At 41.3% G+C, this 21,613-nt stretch overlaps 1 protein-coding gene across 2 annotated transcripts in view; it reads right to left on the bottom strand.

Annotated features, from left to right (window-relative positions):
• The window catches only part of CMTR1 (cap methyltransferase 1), a 61,065-nt gene that overhangs the window by 18,134 nt on the left and 21,318 nt on the right, over window positions 1–21,613 (bottom strand). For both annotated transcript variants that reach the window (XM_007467288.1, XM_007467287.1), the window contains exons 9-13: window positions 17,144–17,342; window positions 16,264–16,382; window positions 14,154–14,250; window positions 13,699–13,831; window positions 12,835–13,014 (exon numbers count right to left, since the gene is read on the bottom strand). In XM_007467288.1, the coding sequence (XP_007467350.1) occupies window positions 12,835–13,014; window positions 13,699–13,831; window positions 14,154–14,250; window positions 16,264–16,382; window positions 17,144–17,342 (728 nt within the window). The remainder of the gene's footprint in view (window positions 1–12,834; window positions 13,015–13,698; window positions 13,832–14,153; window positions 14,251–16,263; window positions 16,383–17,143; window positions 17,343–21,613) is intronic.

Below are 21,613 nucleotides of genomic sequence, written 5' to 3'. Positions count from 1 at the left end.
ACTTATATCCACAATAAGTAGTTAAGGGACACACAAACAGAAACATAAAATATGATGTCAAAAATGCTAAACGTGGGAGGGGGAAGAGGGAAGTACAAATGCAAGGTTTTTAGAATGCATTCAAACTTAAGAGGTTGTCAACTTAATAATCACATATATATATATATAGATTGTTATGTATTAACCTCACAGTAACCACAAACCAAAACCTTTTATAAATATACACACAAATGAGAAAGGAATCCAAACATAACACTAAAGACAGTCATCAAATCACAAGGTAAGAGAGCAAATGAACTACAAAAACAACCAGAAAACAGTGAACAAAATGGCAATAAGTACATACCTATCAATAATTACTTTAAATGCAAATGAACTAAATGCTCCAATCAAAAGACATGCAGTGGCTGAATGGATAAAAAAACAAGACCCACATATATGCTTCCTGTAAGACTCACTTCAAATCTAAAGACACACAGAGACTGAACGTGAGGGGATGGAAAAGATACTCCATGCAAATGGAAACTATAGCTGGGGTAGCTATACCCGTATCAGACAAAATAGACTCTAAAACAAAAACTGTAACAAGAGACAGAGAAGAACATTATACAATGATAAAGGGATCAATCCAACAAGAAGATATCACAATTGTAAATATATATGCATACAACATAGGAGCACCTAAATACATACAGCAAATATTAACAAACATAAAGGGAGATATTGACAGTAACACAATAACAGTAGGGGACTTTAGCACCCCACTTACATCAATGGACAGATCATCCAGAAAGAAAATCAATAAGGAAACACTGGCCTTATATAACACATTAGACCAGATTGACTCAAGATATATACATAGAACATTCCATCCAAAAGCAGTAGAATACACATTATTTTCAAGTACATGTGAAACATTCTCAGGATGGATCACATGCTAGGCCACAAACCAAGTCTCAATAAATTTATAAAGACTGAAATCATACCAAGCATTGTTTCCAACCACAAGGTATGAAACTGGAAATCAACTACAAGAAAAAAACTGCAAAAAACAAACACGTGGAGGCTAAACAGTATGCTACTAAACAACTAATGGGTCACTGAAGAAATCAAAGAGGAAATAAAAAAATACCTAAAGTCAAATGAAAATGGAAACACAATGATCCAAAAACCTATGGGACACAGCAAAAGCAGTTCTAAGGGGGAAATTTATAGCAATACAAGCCTACCTCAGGAAATAAGAAAAATATCAAACAATCTAACTGTACACCTCCTTTATGAACTAGAGAAAGAAGAAGAAACAAAACTCAAAGTTAGTAGAAGGAAAGAAAGATCAGAGCAGAAAGAAATGAAATAGAGAATGAAGAAAACAACAGAAAAGATCAATGAAACTAAAAGATGGTTCTTTGAAAAGATAAACAAAATTGATAAACTTTTAGCCAAATTCATCAAGAAAAAAAGAGACAGGGCCCAGATAAATAAAATCAGAATGAAAGAGAAGTCACAACAAACACCACAGAAATACAAAGGAAATTTAAAAATTACTACAATTATATTGACAACCTAAGAAAAATGGATAAATTCCTAGAAATATACAATCTCTTAAGCCTGAATTAAGAAGAAATAGAATCCACTGAATGGATAAAGAAAATTATATATATATATATATATATATATATATATATATAGTGGAATATTACTCAGCCATTAAAAAGAATGAAATAATGCCATTTGCAGCAACACGGATGGACCTAGAGATTATCATACTAAGTGAAGTAAGTCAGAAAGAGAAAGACAAATGCCATATGATATTACTTATATGTGGAATCTAAAATATGACACAAATGAACATATCTATGAAACAAAAACTGACTCACAGACATAGAGAACAGACTTGTGGTTGCCGGGGGGGAAGGTGGAGGGAGAGAGAAGGATTGGGAGTTTGCGATTAGCAGGTGCAAACTATTATATATAGGATGGATAAACAACAAGGTTCTACTGTATAGCAAAGGGAAATATATTCAATATCCTATGATAAACCATAGTGGAAAAGAATATGAAAAAGAATATATATATGTGTAACTGAGTCACTTTACTGTATAGCAGAAATTAAACACAACACTGTAAATCAACTATACTTCAATAAAATTTTTCTAAAAAGAAGAAATAGAAAATATGAACAGAGTGATTACCAATGATAAAACTGAATCAGTAAAAACAAACAAAAAACCTCCCAACAAACAAAAGTCCAGGACCAGACAGCTTCACAGGTGAATTCTAAAAAACATTTAAAGAAGAGTTAATACCTATCTTTCTCAAACTACTCTAAAAAACTGAAGAGAAAGGAATGCTTCTGAACTCATTCTACTAGGCCAGCATCACCCTGCTATCAAAACCAAAGACACCACAAAAAAAGAAAATTACAGGCTAAATATCACTTATAAACACAGATGTAAAAATCTCAACAAAATATTAGCAAACTGAACTCAACAATACTTTAAAAAGATTAAGACCAGGGCTTCCCTGGTGGCGCAGTGATTGAGAATCTGCCTGCTAATGGAGGGGACACGGGTTCGAGCCCTGGTCTGGGAGGATCCCACATGCCATGGAGCAACTGGGCCCGTGAGCCACAACTACTGAGCCTGTGCGTCTGGAGCCTGTGCTCCGCAACAAGAGAGGCCGCAATAGTGACAGGCCCGCGCACTGCGATGAAGAGTGGCCCCCGCTTGCCACAACTAGAGAAAGCCCTTGCACAGAAACGAAGACCCAACACAGCAAAAATAAATTAATTAATTAATAAATCCTACCCTCAACATCTTAAAAAAAAAAAAAAGATTAAGACCATGATCAAATGGAATTTATCCCAGGGGTGCAAGGATGGTTCAATATCTGCAAATCAATCAACATAACACACCACATCAACAAACTGAATAAAAATCATACGATCATCTCCATAGATACAGAAAAAGTTTTTGACAAAACTCAACATCCATTTATGATGAAAAAAACTCTCAACAAAGTTGGTAGAGAGAACATATCTCAACATAATAAAGGCCATAGATGACAAACCTACAGCCGACATCATACCCAGCAGTGAAAAGCTGTAAATCTTTCCTCTAAGATCAGGAAGAAGACAAGAGTGCACACGCTCGCCACTTTTATGCAACATCATCGTATTGGAAGTCCTAGCCACAGCAATCACACAAGAAAAAGAAATAAAAGTTATCCAAATTGGACAGGAAGAAGTAAAATTGTTACTGTTTGCAGATGACATGATACTATATACAGAAAATCCTACAGATGCCACCAAAATGTTATTAGAATAAATGAACTCAGTAAAGTTGTAGGATACAAAATTAATATACTGAAATCTGTTGCATTTCTATATACTAACAACAAACTATCAGAAAGAGAAATTAAGAAAACAATACCATTTACAACTGCATCGAAAAGATAAAATACCTACAAATAAATCTAACCAAGGAGGTAAAAAGACGTGTACTCAGAAAACTATAAGACATTGATTCATTCAAGAAACTGAAGATAACAAAACCAAACGAAAAGATATACTTTCCATTTGGCTGGAAGAATATTGGATTGGAAGAATGGATTCCAATGGGTTGGAAGCATATTGTTAAAATGACCATGCTATCCAAGGCAATCTACAGAGTCAGTGCAATCCTTAACAAAATACCAGTGGCATTTTTCACAGAACTAGAACAACTAATTCTAAAATTTGTGTGAAACCATAAAAGACCACAAATATCCAAAACAACCTTCAGAAGAAGAACAAAGCTGGAGGTGTCATACTCCCTAATTTCAAACTAGGGAAATAGGGTCAATTAATCTAAGACAATGGAGGCAAGAATATACAATGGGGAAAAAACAGCCTCTTCAATAAACACTGTTGGGAAAACTGGATAGCTACATGCCAAAGAATCAAACTGGCCTACTTTCTCACTCCATACACGAAAATAAACTCAAAATAGATTAAAGACTTAAATATAAGTAAGACTTGAAACCATAAAACTTCCAGAAGAAAACACAGGCAGTATGCTCTTTGACATCAGTCTTAGCAATTTTTTTTTTGATATGTCTCTTTAGGCAAGGGAAACAAAAATAAACAAATGGCACTACATCAAAAGCTAAAAGGCTTTTGCACAGCAATGGGAGGGAGATATTTGCAAACAATATATCTGATAAGGGGTTATAGTCCAAAATATACAAAGAACTCATACAACTCAACGTCAAAAAAAAAAAAAAACACCTAGATGAATGGATAAAGAAGATGCGGTGTATATATATACATAATGGAATATACTCAACTATAAAAAAAGAACAATGCCATTTGCAGCAACATGGATGGACCCAGAGATTACCATACTAAGTATGTCAAAGACAAATATCATACTATATCACTTATATGTGGAATCTAAAAAAATTATGCATACATACTTGTTTACAATACAGACTAACAGAAATAGACTCACAGACACTGAAAACAAATTTATGGTTACCCAAGAGGAAAGAGGAGGGGAGTGATAAATTAGGAGTTTGGGATTATCAAATATAAACTATATAAAATAAATAAACAACAAGGTCCTACTGTATAACACAGGGAACTATATTCAATATCTTGTAATAAACTATAATGGAAAAGAATCTGAAAAATAATACACATGTTTTATGTATATATAAAACTGAATCACTTTGCTGTACACTAGAAACTAACAAAACATTATAAATCAACTATACTTCAATTTAAAAAAAAAAACACCTGATTAAAAAATGGGCAGAGGATCTGAATAGACATTTTTCTGTGGAAGACATACAGATGGACAACAGACACATGAAGAGATCACTAATCATCAAGAAAATCAAAACCACAATGAGATATCACCTCCCCGTCAGAATAGCTGTTATCAAAAAGACAACAAATAACAGTGTTGGCGAGGATATGGAGAAAAAGGAACATTCGTGCACTATTGGTAGGAATGTAAATTGGTACAGCCACTATGGAAAGCAGTATGGAGGCTCCTCAAAAAATTAAAACTAGAACTACCATATGATCTAGCAATTCCACTTCTGGCTATTTTTCTGAAGAAAACATAAACACTAATTCAAAAAGATATATGCACCCCTATGTTCACTGCAGCATTATTTACAATAGCCAATATACAGAAGCAACCTAAGTGTCCATCGACAGATGAATGAAGAAGATGTGGTATATATACACAAAGGAATATTACTCAGCCATAAAAAAGAATGAAATCTTGTCATTTGCAACAACATGCATGGACCTAGAGAGTATTATGCTAAGTAAAATAAGTCAGAGAAAGATAAATACTGTATGACTTCAATTATGTGGAATTAAAAAAAAAAACAAATGAACAAACAGAACAGAACAGCAATAGACTCATAGATACAGAAAACAAACTGGTGGTTGCTAGAGGGGAGGGAGTGGGGGGGGGGATGAGTAAAATCAGAGAGGGAGATTAAGAGGTACAAACTTCCAGTTATAAAATAAATAAGTCACAAGATGCAATGTACAGCATAGAGAATATAGTAAATAATATAATAACTTTTTATGGTAACTAGACTTCAGTGAACATTTTGTAATGTATAAAAATATCAAATCACTATGTTGTACACCTAAAACTAATATGATATCATAAGTCAATTATACTTCAATAAAAAATAAAATTTTAAAAATAAAAATGGGCAAAGGACTTGAATAGACATTTCTCCAAAGAAGATATACAAATGGCCAATTTGCATATGAAAACATACTCAACATCATTACTCATTAGGGAAATGCAAACCAAAACTACAATGACCAGTTCAGACCCATTAGGTGGCTGAAGTGTTGGAGAAGATATGAAGAAATTGGAACACTGGTGCATGGCTGGTGAGAATGTAAAATGGTGCAGCAATCCCACTTACATAGCTATACCCAGACAAACTGAAAGCAGGGACACAAACAGTTACTTTGCACACCAATATTCATGGCAGTACTACTCTCGATAGCTAAAATGTGGGGAAAACCCAAATGTCCATCAACAGCTGAATGGATAAACAAAATGTGGTATGTACATACAATGTACATTAGCCTTTAAAAAGGAATGAAATCCTGACACATGCTACAACATGATCAATCTTGCAAACATTATGCTAAGTGAAATAGCCAGACACAAAACGACAATTATTGTATGAATGCACTTATATGAGGTACCTGCAATAGCAAATTCATAGAGATAGAAAATAACAGAGGGTACCAATGGTTGGGGATAAGGGGAATGGGAGTTACTGTTTCATAGGTAGAGAGTTTCTGCTTTGGATGGTTAAATAGTTCTGGAAATGGGCTTCCCTGGTGGCGCAGTGGTTGAGAGTCCGCCTGCTGATGTAGGGGACACGGGTTCGTGCCCCGGTCCGGGAAGATCCCACGTGCCGCGGAGCGGCTGGGCCCGTGAGCCATGACCGCTGAGCCTGCGCGTGCTCCGCAACGGGAGAGGCCACGCCAGTGAGAGGCCCGCGTACCACAAAAAAAAAAAAAAATATAAGTAAGACTTGAAACCATAAAACTTCCAGAAGAAAACACAGGCAGTATGCTCTTTGACATCAGTCTTAGCAATTTTTTTTTTGATATGTCTCTTTAGGCAAGGGAAACAAAAATAAACAAATGGCACTACATCAAAAGCTAAAAGGCTTTTGCACAGCAATGGGAGGGAGATATTTGCAAACAATATATCTGATAAGGGGTTATAGTCCAAAATATACAAAGAACTCATACAACTCAACGTCAAAAAAAAAAAAAAACACCTAGATGAATGGATAAAGAAGATGCGGTGTATATATATACATAATGGAATATACTCAACTATAAAAAAAGAACAATGCCATTTGCAGCAACATGGATGGACCCAGAGATTACCATACTAAGTATGTCAAAGACAAATATCATACTATATCACTTATATGTGGAATCTAAAAAAATTATGCATACATACTTGTTTACAATACAGACTAACAGAAATAGACTCACAGACACTGAAAACAAATTTATGGTTACCCAAGAGGAAAGAGGAGGGGGGGGATAAATTAGGAGGTTGGGATTATCAAATATAAACTATATAAAATAAATAAACAACAAGGTCCTACTGTATAACACAGGGAACTATATTCAATATCTTGTAATAAACTATAATGGAAAAGAATCTGAAAAATAATACACATGTTTTATGTATATATAAAACTGAATCACTTTGCTGTACACTAGAAACTAACAAAACATTATAAATCAACTATACTTCAATTTAAAAAAAAAAACACCTGATTAAAAAATGGGCAGAGGATCTGAATAGACATTTTTCTGTGGAAGACATACAGATGGACAACAGACACATGAAGAGATCACTAATCATCAAGAAAATCAAAACCACAATGAGATATCACCTCCCCGTCAGAATAGCTGTTATCAAAAAGACAACAAATAACAGTGTTGGCGAGGATATGGAGAAAAAGGAACATTCGTGCACTATTGGTAGGAATGTAAATTGGTACAGCCACTATGGAAAGCAGTATGGAGGCTCCTCAAAAAATTAAAACTAGAACTACCATATGATCTAGCAATTCCACTTCTGGCTATTTTTCTGAAGAAAACATAAACACTAATTCAAAAAGATATATGCACCCCTATGTTCACTGCAGCATTATTTACAATAGCCAATATACAGAAGCAACCTAAGTGTCCATCGACAGATGAATGAAGAAGATGTGGTATATATACACAAAGGAATATTACTCAGCCATAAAAAAGAATGAAATCTTGTCATTTGCAACAACATGCATGGACCTAGAGAGTATTATGCTAAGTAAAATAAGTCAGAGAAAGATAAATACTGTATGACTTCAATTATGTGGAATTAAAAAAAAAAACAAATGAACAAACAGAACAGAACAGCAATAGACTCATAGATACAGAAAACAAACTGGTGGTTGCTAGAGGGGAGGGAGTGGGGGGGGGGATGAGTAAAATCAGAGAGGGAGATTAAGAGGTACAAACTTCCAGTTATAAAATAAATAAGTCACAAGATGCAATGTACAGCATAGAGAATATAGTAAATAATATAATAACTTTTTATGGTAACTAGACTTCAGTGAACATTTTGTAATGTATAAAAATATCAAATCACTATGTTGTACACCTAAAACTAATATGATATCATAAGTCAATTATACTTCAATAAAAAATAAAATTTTAAAAATAAAAATGGGCAAAGGACTTGAATAGACATTTCTCCAAAGAAGATATACAAATGGCCAATTTGCATATGAAAACATACTCAACATCATTACTCATTAGGGAAATGCAAACCAAAACTACAATGACCAGTTCAGACCCATTAGGTGGCTGAAGTGTTGGAGAAGATATGAAGAAATTGGAACACTGGTGCATGGCTGGTGAGAATGTAAAATGGTGCAGCAATCCCACTTACATAGCTATACCCAGACAAACTGAAAGCAGGGACACAAACAGTTACTTTGCACACCAATATTCATGGCAGTACTACTCTCGATAGCTAAAATGTGGGGAAAACCCAAATGTCCATCAACAGCTGAATGGATAAACAAAATGTGGTATGTACATACAATGTACATTAGCCTTTAAAAAGGAATGAAATCCTGACACATGCTACAACATGATCAATCTTGCAAACATTATGCTAAGTGAAATAGCCAGACACAAAACGACAATTATTGTATGAATGCACTTATATGAGGTACCTGCAATAGCAAATTCATAGAGATAGAAAATAACAGAGGGTACCAATGGTTGGGGATAAGGGGAATGGGAGTTACTGTTTCATAGGTAGAGAGTTTCTGCTTTGGATGGTTAAATAGTTCTGGAAATGGGCTTCCCTGGTGGCGCAGTGGTTGAGAGTCCGCCTGCTGATGTAGGGGACACGGGTTCGTGCCCCGGTCCGGGAAGATCCCACGTGCCGCGGAGCGGCTGGGCCCGTGAGCCATGACCGCTGAGCCTGCGCGTGCTCCGCAACGGGAGAGGCCACGCCAGTGAGAGGCCCGCGTACCACAAAAAAAAAAAAAAGTTCTGGAAATGCATCGTGGTGATGGTTGCACAACAGTGTGAATATACTTAATGCCACTGAATTATACATTTTAAAAAGGGTTAAAATGATAAACTTTATGTTATGTATATATTTTAAAAAATTAATCAATTAATTTATTTATTTATTTTTGGCTGTGTTGGGTCTTCATTGCTGTGCACGGGCTTTCTCTAGTTGCGGTGAGCAGCAGCTACTCTTCATTGCGGTGTGCGAGCTTCTCATTGTTGTGGCTTCTCTTGTTGCAGAGCATGGGCTCTAGGCACGCAGGCTTCAGTAGTTGTGGCACGTGGGCTCAGCAGTTGTGGCTTGTGGGCTCTAGAGCTCAGGCTCAGTAGTTGTGGTGCATGGGCTTAGTTGTTGCACGGCATGTGGGATCTTCCCGGGCCAGGGCTCAAACCTGTGTCCCCTGCATTGGCAGGCAGATTCTTAACCACTGTGACACCAGGGAAGCCACCTGTTATGTATATTTTACAATTAAAAAAAGGACTCAGGGCTTCCCTGGTGGCACAGTGGTTGAGAGTCCACCTGCTGATGCAGGGGACACAGGTTCGTGCCCCGGTCCAGGAGGATCCCACATGCCGCAGAGCTGCTAGGCCCATGAGCCATGGCCGCTGGGCCTGCGTGTCCAGAGCCTGTGCTCCGCAACGGGAGAGGCCACAACAGTGAGGGGCCCTCCTTTCTGTTCCCTGAAAAAAAAAAAAAAGGACTCAAAAAATTTTTTAACTTCTGCTTATCAAAAGACACCATTAAGAAAATGAATAGGCAAACCACAGACTGGGGAAAGATATTCACAACACACCAGATTTGCATTCAGAATATATTAATAATTCCTACAACTTAATAAAAATGCAAATCAATTTACAGGTTGCTTAAACACTCTGTGCAGCTGGGAGCATTGAGAAGTCCAGTTTTGCCATGTGTCCACACACACCCGTATCAGATGTCAGCGTGGCTCAACAAAAAGAAGTCCAATTATTCAACATAGTTTTGGAAGATTTAGCCACAGCAATCGGAGAAGAAAAAGGAATAAAAGGAATCCAAATCGGAAAAGAAGAAGTAAAGCTGTCACTGTTTGCAGATGACATGATACTATACATAGAGAATCCTAAAGATGCTACCAGAAAACTACTAGAGCTAATCAATGAATTTGGTAAAGTAGCAGGATACAAAATTAATGCACAGAAATCTCTGGCATTCCTATATACTAACGATGAAAAATCTGAAAGTGAAATCAAGAAAACACTCCCATTTACCATTGCAACAAAAAGAATAAAATATCTAGGAATAAACCTACCTAAGGAGACAAAAGACCTGTATGCAGAAAATTATAAGACACTGATGAAAGAAATTAAAGATGATACAAATAGATGGAGAGATATACCATGTTCTTGGATTGGAAGAATCAACATTGTGAAAATGACTCTACTACCCAAAGCAATCTACAGATTCAATGCAATCCCTATCAAACTACCACTGGCATTTTTCACAGAACTAGAACAAAAAATTTCACAATTTGTATGGAAACACAAAAGACCCCGAGTAGCCAAAGCAATCTTGAGAAAGAAAAACGGAGCTGGAGGAATCAGGCTCCCAGACTTCAGACTGTACTACAAAGCTACAGTAATCAAGACAGTATGGGACTTCCCTCGTGGCACAGTTGTTAAGAATCCACCTCCCAATGCAGGGGACACGGGTTTGAGCCCTGGTCCAGGAAGATCCCACATGCCACGGAGCAACTAAGCCCGTGCACCATAACTACTGAGCCTGTGCTCTAGAGGCCACAGCCACAACTACTGAGCCCACGTGCTACAACTACTGAAGCCCACGTGCCTAGAGCCCATGCTCCACAACAAGAGAAGCCACCGCAATGAGAAGCCCGCGCACGGCAATGAAGAGTAGCCCCTGCTCGCTGAAACCAGAGAAAGCCTGCGCATAGCAACGAAGACCCAACCCAGCCAAAAACAAATTAAAAAAAAAAAAAAAGACAGTATGGTAGTGGCACAAAAACAGAAATATAGATCAATGGAACAGGCTAGAAAGCCCAGAGATAAACCCATGCACATATGGTCACCTTATTTTTGATAAGGGAGGCAAGAATATACAATGGACAAAAGACAGCCTCTTCAATAAGTGGTGCTGGGAAAACTGGACAGCTACATGTAAAAGAATGAAATTAGAACACTCTCTAACACCATACACAAAAATAAACTCAAAATGGATTAAAGACATAAATGTAAGGCCAGACACTATAAAACTCTTAGAGGAAAACATAGGCAGAACACTCTATGACATAAATCACAGCAAGGTCCTTTCTGACCCACCCCCTAGAGAAATGGAAATAAGAAAAAAAATAAACAAATGGGATCTAATGAAACTTAAAAGCTTCTGCACAGCAAAGGAAACCATAAATAAGATGAAAAGACAACCCTCAGAACGGGAGAAAATATTTGCAAATGAAGCAACTGACAAAGGATTAATCTCCAAAATTTACAAGCAGCTCATACAGATCAATATCAAAAAAACCAAAACAACCCAATCCAAAAATGGGCAGAAGACCTAAATAGACGTTTCTCCAAAGAAGATATACAGATTGCCAACAAACTCATGAAAGGATGCTCAACATCATTAGAGAAATGCAAATCAAAACTACAATGAGGTATCACCTCACACCAGTCAGAATGTCCATAATCAAAAAATCTACAAACAATAAATGCTGGAGAGGGTGTGGAGAAAAGGGAACCCTCTTGCGCTGTTGGTGGGAATGTAAATTGATACAGCCACTATGGAGAACAGTATGGAGGTTCCTTTAAAAACTAAAAATAGAACTATCATATGACCCAGCAATCCCCCTACTGGGCATATACCCTGAGAAAACCATAATTCAAAAAGTCATGTACCACAATGTTCATTGCAGCTCTATTTACAATACCCAGGACATGGAAGGAACTTCTCTGGGAGACTTGGGATTGTACTCTTAGAAATGACCTTTACAACACCTGTTTGGCTCCCCTAAGAAAGCACGTCTATTGATTCATTGCCACTATACAACTCTCCAACCTATCTAGAAAACTGTTCAATAAGGCTTGCCCACTTAGCAAACTGAGCCAACTGTCACAACTTTAAATTATCACCACTAACGGGGAAGCGGGAAAACAATTAATGAAGGTTAAAAAAAACACAAAAACCAGCATTCACATGGCCTATTTGGGGAACTCATGGACTGGCAAAAGCTTTGGTAACAGAAATTTCCAAAGCATGTTATATACTTGCTTTCCAGCCGTCTCTTGCTTCCAACCAGGGGACTTCACAGGGCAACAAACTATGATGGCCTTTTACAAATGGAAGCAATTAAAGGGAAATTACTCCTTCCTCTGAGGACACAGAACAAGTCTGCTCTCTGTCAGGTTTCACTATCATACTCAGGCTCCCATGGGCAGGGGTATGCCAGCCAGGCTCCCACTGGCCACCCTTGTGACAGGGCATGGGAGCAGGATGAAAGTCCTCAAGGTACCCAAAGTCCCAGGGAGCCCTGGGACTGTGCACAAAGCCCTGGAATGAGCAGACCAATCCCAGTTACCAATTTTTCAAAATTAACAAAGTGATACCAAGAGCTGGTCATTCAGTCCTTCATTCTCTGGTCTTTCTTGATAGCCTAGTGGTGCCAGCAAAAAAAAAGAAACAAAGAAAAAAAGCACATTGGTTTGCTTACCTTTCATTGGACCGTATCACGTAGTCAGTAAATTCATGGTCTCCCTTGATCACCTCCAAGGGGACCACGAGGTTGACGTCGGAATCGGTGTTCCGCAGCTGGTTGAGTTTAATATTGACTGAGAAGAGGTAATCCCGCACGTCATCGATGCCCACCTTCAGGCCCTTGCACACCACATACCTGGCAGGAGATACCCTGTCACTCCACTGAGCAAGGGCTTCCCTCACTTTTCCCTTCCCCAGTCCCCTTGCTGAGTCATGAAGCTCTTGTCTATGCACAAAGAACAGCACAGTCTTTGTGTTGCAACGTTCACCTCAAATCCTTTCTTTTTATGTTGGGCTATATTTCTACTCTCTATGGCTGTGGTTCCCAACTGCCCTGTGCCAGGTTGGCTGCATCACCGTCACCTGGGAAGTCTGTTAAGTTAAAGACAATCAGACTCTCCAGGGACAGGGCCCAGAAATCTGTGTTTTTAACAAGCCACTTAGAAATTCAGATTGACCACATCTTCTCTCACATTGTGTATGGACACTGTGTCCCACCTGGGATGCCAACAGTGACTCTGGTTAGTGGCCCACTTAGTCCCTCCAGGTGACCGTTCTATTGGTCTCCTCCTCCCTCCCGGGCCAAGCCAAGGGTTGCCCACGTAAGTGTGGTGAATAAGGTTTGTGGAAAAGGAGGCAGAGGCTGACGGGTACATTGAAGAACAATTAAAATCCAAATCCTGACTCCTCTTGGCTCCAATCACTTTTTTTAAGTCAAGGTTTTTAATGTAGCTTGAGTGGTCATGCCAGAGATGCACCAGGATTTGCTGTTCTGACATTTAGCCAACTAGTCTGATTAAAATGGAGAGGAAAGCCTCACCTCTCTGAGTTGGCAGGACGGCTGGTGATCGGCTTAAAGAGACATACTCGTTCAAAGCAGCAGTACAGCAGGTAGATGAGCCCCACACTGAAAGGTGTGAAGAGGTCAAAGGTTTTACAGATGAAGTGGCCTCCTAGATGAGAGAGAAAACACCAGTAGCAGTCAGCAGCTTCCATCACACAAGGTGGGTAAGGCAGTCTCAGGGAGTATGACGAAGTCAGGGACCCAGCAGCTGGGTCCATTAAAGTCACAGGCAATATAAGGGAAAGACTCAGTTTTAGAGGGGACTTTGGGGATGCTATGGCACTTTTTCCCCTAAATTCCTCATTCAGCCACCTGTCACCTAATATAAGCAGATTGTTTTTTAACTTCCAAGCCAACCCCTATACATGCTCTTGTCCAACAGGGCCTCTAAGAGGTGGGTCCGGGTGGGGAGACAGCAGAGGCAGTGTCACCTGTCCGGACAACGGACAGCGCCATGAGGAACTGACAGAGCAGCAGCTGTTTGCTGAGGATCTCCTGCAGGTTCTCCTGTCCCTCCACTGAGAAACCCTGAAATGAGAGCACAAGGATCAGGGTAGAAAACAGAAGTGATGAGGACTGAAAAGAGTACCCCTACCTCATCTTCTGTGAGATTTCTTGAAGTGTTTTCATTGATCTCCACCATCTGACTGACAAAGATACAGCTTGGTGTTTAGATTCTTTGGCGTGGTCACATGGCTCACTGTGGTGAAGACAGCACCTGGGACCCAGGCCTGACTACTGAGCCAGTGCTGTTTTCCTGCTCTATCACTCCCGGGGATGGAACCAAGTCTGCTCCTCCGAGGAGATGGTCCAGAAAATTTTAAAAGTCACGTGGGAATCCAAGGGAAGAGTACGGCAGAACAGAGTCAAAATACGCTAGTCACAGGCCAACTACAAGATAGGAAACTAAATGCCCTGGTGAATCCAGTGAGACCCAGGGAGTACATGTGGCCTGAAACTCTGCAATGGGCTCGCTCAGTCGTGGGCTGACCACCGAACAGGCCCCAATCTGGTGACAGGAGAAAAGTTAGCATAACTCTGACAGTCACAGTAATCTCCTTCTCTGCGGACCAAGGATTTATTCACAAAACCCCCTTTCCTGTCCCAAGACTATGGAGCCTCTCCCTCCAGCTGGCAGTGTCTCTGGCCAGGGTGTTTGTTCAAAGAACGTACACTGCTATTCTTGGAGTGGTCTCCCTCTCTGTGAGATCCCAGACAGCCATGCTCACACAGAAGTGAAGGAGGCCAGGGGCTGTGATAGGAAGAGAGGGGAGTTGTTGTTTAATGGGTACAGAGTTTCAATTTTGCAAAATGAAAAAGTTTTGGAGATCTGTCTCACAATAGTGTGAATATATTTAACACTACTGAACTGTAAACTTAAAAACGGTTGCAATGGTAAATTTTACGTTATGTGTTTTTCATCACAATAATTAAGAAAAGTAAAGAGGCTGGCCTCCATTAAGCGGGGCCCAGCCTGGCCAGGTCTCCAGAATCAAAAATGTTTAGCAACATCTTCCAGATTTACAGATGCTTCTTAAAATGCATGTCTGTTTATAGGGGAAACAGACAAACAAATAAATCAGCCACACAGGTCACCAGTCTAAGCTGCCTAAGCCAGAAGGACAATCCTTGAGTTTGTCACTCTAGCTGACAAACTGCAAGGCTGCCTGCCTCCCAAGCACTATCAGATCCCTCAAGCACAGGTGAAGCAGCCCCTCTCTCCCCTCCACCCAAGCCTGTCTATCTGTTGTCCCCTGCTGTGCACAAAGCTTTGGTGAGCGAGGTGCATGTTCAGATCCTGTGCTGATATCCTAAACATTTCTTCACCTCTCCACAGGGCTACTGCTTGAAAGGCTACCCAAGGGGCTCCAGAGGCTCTTCTCAACTCTGGCCATGTGACCCTGGAGCAACTGTGACTTCTCTGACCCTCCTCTACACTAATTTGTGGCTCATTCCAGAAAAGACTACCTGCAGCATCAGATTACTAGGTGAGAAAGCTGCAGGGGACTTGCCTCTATACATCAAATACCTGCCCAAGAAACAGGCGACTTGAATATTCACTTTAGCCCAGCGATACCGAGCCTCCTGTGGAGTCCCGGAGGACTCCTTTGAGCTGCTGCCTTCGGTTATGGGGTCACCTATTAGCCCATCCAGAGGCTTAGGAGCGGCCATGTGTAGACAGCCCCTACCAGGAGCAGCACCCAGGTGACAAATGACGGGAATGTTCTTCCCGGTCAGCTCTGCCTAGCTCATCTTAGTCATGGCCCCCCTCTCACCATGTCTCATAGCCAACCAAGGCCCTTTGAAGAAGTGAGCTGAGAAGGTCCACTTGCTCCAAGCAAAGATGCCCACAACATCACAGCCTTGACAAAGTTACCACTGAAAAGATGCACAAAAAGAATAAAAACATACATCACACATCCCTACCATCTGCCCTTCCAGGGCAGCTAAAGGACCAAACCAAAACAAACAAAACCAATTCTCAAGCCTCTATCATGATAAATCCCTAAAGCATCACCCTATGAAGAGCAGGTCACCTACCCCATCAGCCATCAGAAAGTGGACACCCTTGCGATCTGTGTTATCCAGGACAAAATTCCGAAAAGCAGTGATGTTCTCCGGGCGGGTGATGTCTCCATCTCCATCGATCCCACCCTCACCTGACAAGACACAAGATTCACATTTAGCTCATCTGCCCTGTGCATCCCTGGAGCTGGGACACAAGCTCTCTGGGGCTGTGAACACAGGTACCAGGTGTACCTCGAGGCCCAGGAGAAAAGCCCCTGTGAGGGGCAACTCACTGAAGGACCCATCGTACAAGGCTGCCTTGCAGTGATGGACAGGAGGCAAAAACAGTGCCCTGCTATAATAAAGCAGAGTTCAGAAGGAGCTGACCAGCCAAGAGTCATCAACTGAATCAGAAGGTCTTCATACTCAAGATCAAAGTTGTGTTTAAAGCACCTACATTTAGGAACCAATATCAATTTCTTAATAAGAACTGTTAACAAAGGACTTAGGATTTGCTGCCAAATCACAAAAAGCGAGCCGGAGTGGAGGGAACTGCTGGAGGGCTGCTGAGCTGGCTGGAGATGGGTGTGGGTTTGTATGTGTTAATAACCCTGCCAGTTCTCAGCAGGAGATCAGGCAGTTTCATTATCTCCTGTCACCACAAGAGAAGAAAGGAGGAATTAATATGGCTCTGATGAGAGTTTGCCTAGTGGAGTATTTAACCTGTACCCACAGGCCTGGGGAAAAAAGGACAGTCTAGAGGGAACCGAGACCTTCATGACATTGGCTGGGAACCCCAGACTCGGAGACCTGGGAAAGAAAACATGGCAAGTGGATAATAACTACTTCTGACCTACAGTCTCCAAAGAGAACTGCCTCTCATAGCCCCTGCTACCCTCCTCCACGTCCCTACCGTAGTAGGGTTCGAAGAGCTCACTGGAGGCCGAGTAGAAGTCTTCCAGCTTAAAATCGTTAGGACCCTTCAGAGTCATTCCAAAGCCCTTTGCGTGCCACTTCTTCCTCCACAGCACATACTCCGAGAAGCCACCTGGGCCTGCACAGACGTCAGCAAAGTATAGAAGCTCAGCTTCCCGGTCCTTCACCAGTGGTTTCTGCAAAGGCAAGTGGAAGTCAGGGGAGGAAGGGAAAAAAGATGGCTAAATGGGGAGCAGGAAAGAGAAGGCAGGGGGAGTAAAATAAGCCTTTCAGCAAGCACAATGCAGAGTTCCTGTGGCCAGAGCCACAAGCGCCCAGAAATGTGTCCTCTGTGATCGTTGCCCTCCAAAGTTTTTGCCCATCCCCACCTCAAACACCCCTGATGCCTTTCAACCCACCAGGCCTAGCTCAGACTCCTAATAAAAACATCTTAATGGGCATCTAAGTGTGCATTTTTTATTTCTCAGCATTTTTCCTCACCATATCCTGCCTTACAAGAGTCCCACTGAGCAGAATAGATGTTCTAACCCCACATTACAGATGGGGAAAAGAGACCCCAAGACACAAAGCGACTTGTTCACAGACAGTCCGCAGCAAAGCTAAATCAGAATCCCATCAGCCTGACCATTATTAGATGCAGGCCTTCCTGTCCAACCAAAGTCTGAGGGGCTCTCACATCACCCCCTCTCAGCCACAAGGCCTATTTTTCCAGATCATAATCTCTGCTTCCCTTCTCCCCTTACTCTGAGGCTCTCCCTTTTTTTCCAATTAACTTTTTATCATGGAATAGTTTTAGATTTATAGATAAGCTGCAAGAATAAAGTTCGCATATACCCTTCACCCAGTTTTATTAACATCTTACATTGTCATTTGTCAAAACTAACAAACTGACACAGGTACATTACTATTAACTAAAGTCCAGACTTGATTCAGATCTCACTAGAGCCCTTGTTCTGTTCCATGACCCTATCCAAGACACAGTGCATTGAGTCCCCTCCTTTTTAGCACCCCTCCCTCTCCTGCCTTTGCTCCTCTGCTAGCCAGGGCCTGGGTGGTGCATAACTGGGAGCTGACAAGGTAGAGAGAACAGGAGACAATGGTGTGCAGCTTCCGGGCAGCCATCAGAGCACCCACCCACCTAAGGAATAACTAAATTACAATAATCATTTGTATTTTTATTGGATTATAGTTTTGGCCACTTGAGTGGCTTTAACTCTTAATCTAAAATGTTGGAAGTTCCATGGTGGCCTAGTGGTTAGGATTCCCAGTTTTCACTGCTGTGGCCCAGGTTCGATCCCTGGTCAGGGAACTTAATCCCGTAAGCCATGCGGCACGGCCAAATAAATAAAATAAAATGTATGCTGCGTGCAGACCTAGATTGTGTGTTTACACTTCTCTTCTACACACCTGGGCCCTAGATGATGAATTCTACTTGTCCCAACCCTCCACAGCAGAGAGGATAAACCATCTGCACTGGTGACAAGAGGGTGAGTTCTAGAGGGGGTGACTGCAGGGGACCCTCATGAACGTCCAGAAGAAAGGGGCTAAGGCGGCTCAGCCTTCTCTCTCTACAGGCTTGGCATGGCTGGGTGCTTGTCCAGAGCTCTGTTAACTGCTAGATAAAGATCAGAAAGCTTCAGGGGAAACAGTTATAAGAAAGAAATGGAAATACTGATGCTCACGATCCAGTCACTTTCTAGGTGACAAGGGCCTTGCCTCTGATGATGGTTATCTACCTTTATCAAAACAGTGAAAAAGTCTCAGGAGAAAGACTAGCTAAAAATAAACTTCATCATCCTGTGACAAGCCCATTCAGCATGCTGAGATATATCAGTTCTTTCTCCCCTACCCCTGCCACTCCACCCTAGCACACTTTTGTTCCTGAGCCATCAGTTTTCATATTTTTGGATTATATTCATTTGCACACACAAAGAAAGACCTAATGGCATTTGCCGAGAATATTACGCAGCACTTCCCAGGCTGCAACGTGGTAGTGAGGCAGGGGTCACAATTTTAAGGCCTGCACATGCTAGAAAGAGTGAAAACATTGTTCCTCACCACTGGCCATGTCCTAGCCCCAGGCTCCAGCCTCTCTGGGTGAGCAGATGGCCCAAAGGAAGACTGGGAGAAGGAAGGGGAATGAATCAATGAAAGCATCTCACCTCCAAGAAGAGGGCATAAATATGATCTGTTCTGTGATTTCAAGATGTGTCATACCCTCACAGGCCACAGCCAGAAGGTCCTTTCATAGAAAGGACATCTGGGATTCTCACCTCTGCCATTTACTGGCTGTGCAGTCAAAGGCAAGTCCATAACTTAAGTCTTTAAGCTCGAGCTTCCTCAACTGTAAACTGGGACTAATGCAGGTTCTTTTTTAACGCTATTAGAGGATGAAATGAAGTACCATATGTCAAAGACCTTTAGAAACTGTACAATACTAAACAAACGTAAGATAACATTATATTCAACTAGATCAACCTCCTTAAGAGTCAAAACTCTGGTCCCTTCCATCCTTTCGTCTTTGCAATGCCTAGCACTGTGCTCCACATGCAGCGGGCACTTTGTAAGTGCTGTCTAATTTCTTCTAAGACAGCACTGGAACTTAAAGATCTACGTTAAGTTTTTGTCTCCTGTTACGCTTCACAGCCAATGTTTTCTTACCTCAACAATAACCCCAAGCACACAAGTCCCTCACATAAGGTTTTGGTTTATAATATGCTTCCATATACCCAAAGAATCTAAATTCCCTTCTTTCCCTTGTCCCTTCCAATTCTTGTTTATGATTTCTTTATTTCCCTACCCTAGCCTCTTTTCTCCTTTTTCCACAACCTGCAGAAGCAGAAACACACTGAAAAACCTCAGAGACCCTCCCTCTGGCTTCCCACCTCCAACCTCCTCACACTTTCCCAAGCTTCAGGTTTTCCACACTCTTATTCTGTAATTCGCCTGATCCAAGAGCCACTGAGACCCTGGCAAACCTGGGCATGTGCCTGGGGCTTCCACCACTCCCAGCTCTGCTGGGAGCGCTCTAGAGTGTCTCACCTGAAAAACACACCAAGCCTGCCGGGCTTGGCTGTCACTCTGGTCCTTGGGGGAAAACAGAGATGAAAAGAGAGAAGAAAACACTTGGAGCTGAAGAGAAATCACTTTTTATAGTGTAGTGCAGAAGAACATCTCTGAAAGGGTAATTCTCCATGGCCACTATCAATCAATTCAAGTCAAGAAGCTGCCTGAAGCATCACAAACACAGCTGCCTTTTCCTATGTAACTAACATCTCCACCCTCGACCTGAATGGGACAACCCTGATGCCTACTTCATTTTCCTGACAGCAAAAGACAATAACCAGATACCAGCTGCTGGAGGCGTTTAACATTCAAAAGCCCAAAGTGATGCTGTGACTTCCCAGCGGCTTGACAGAGTTCCTTTGCCAGGCAGGGGTTTAAAAGAAATCATTTGGAGCTCAAAAACTTAAATCAACATTATATCAACCTAATTTTCTCAAGATGCTAATTCCAAGTGCCCTTTTGTGCAGCTTGCTGGTACTGTAAAATGGGGAGGGAGACCTGGGAGAGAAAAATAACTAAAGACTGGAGGGTCCACCTACCAGTTTCGCCAGCACTGAAGTAGTAGTCAGGTGGGTGAAGTTGAAACATTAAAGAACTTGGAAAACAAGTTTCTTTAAGCAGTGGATAATCGGGGCCTAGTAGAAGGAGGGTGAGTGAAGCAGAAACAGGTTCGGGAACAGCTGGCTCCTGGCCCCTTCACTGTCAGAGAGAACTAACTTTCTAGGACTGGGTAAAAATGCTTTGAAACCCTGAAGGGAATGTTAGAATTAAATTTCCTTTTTTCTTTCTCTATCATTATGGAGGGTCTGTGTTCAGAAAAATGACATGTAGCAAAGTAGAAAATCATTTTGCTCTACCACTTCTTGAGAAGGGCCGAAGACTGGTAATTATGATCCCACACAAAGCTTGTTCAGAGAGGCAGAAAGGGAAAGGGGCCATGTTTGAAATCACAGATTTTAGAGCTGGAACACAGTGTACAGTCAGCCCTCTGTATCAGTGGATGCAGAACCTACAGACACGGAGGGCTGACTGTACTCAGACTCTACCTCATCCATGGTAGGAAGAAATCAGGGGAAAGCTCCTTGGTGGCAACTGGCCTCCACACATCAATGAGCACAGAAAGGCTTTACAAACCCCCAACCCTGTACCCTTATCAGCTCTCAAGTCCACTAGAATTTCCAGAACACAAGCACCACAGGGAAAGGGGTCACATCTATCTCCTTCAAAATTATATTCCTGGTACTGTGCCTGGCACAAAGTAGGGGTTTTGATAAATACACGTTTAATGAATGCAGGAGGGAGGCCTGTGTTCTAGCTCATGGCCTCATCTCCCTGCTCCCTAGGCCTATAGATGCACAGCTGCTGATTTTGTCAGGAATGC

This window comes from Lipotes vexillifer, unplaced genomic scaffold, assembly GCF_000442215.2.
Source record: "Lipotes vexillifer unplaced genomic scaffold, Lipotes_vexillifer_v1.1 scaffold528, whole genome shotgun sequence".
NCBI lineage: Eukaryota > Metazoa > Chordata > Mammalia > Artiodactyla > Lipotidae > Lipotes > Lipotes vexillifer.
The sequence above is the reverse complement of the archived record's forward strand: the minus strand, read 5'-3'. Positions and strand labels throughout refer to the sequence as shown.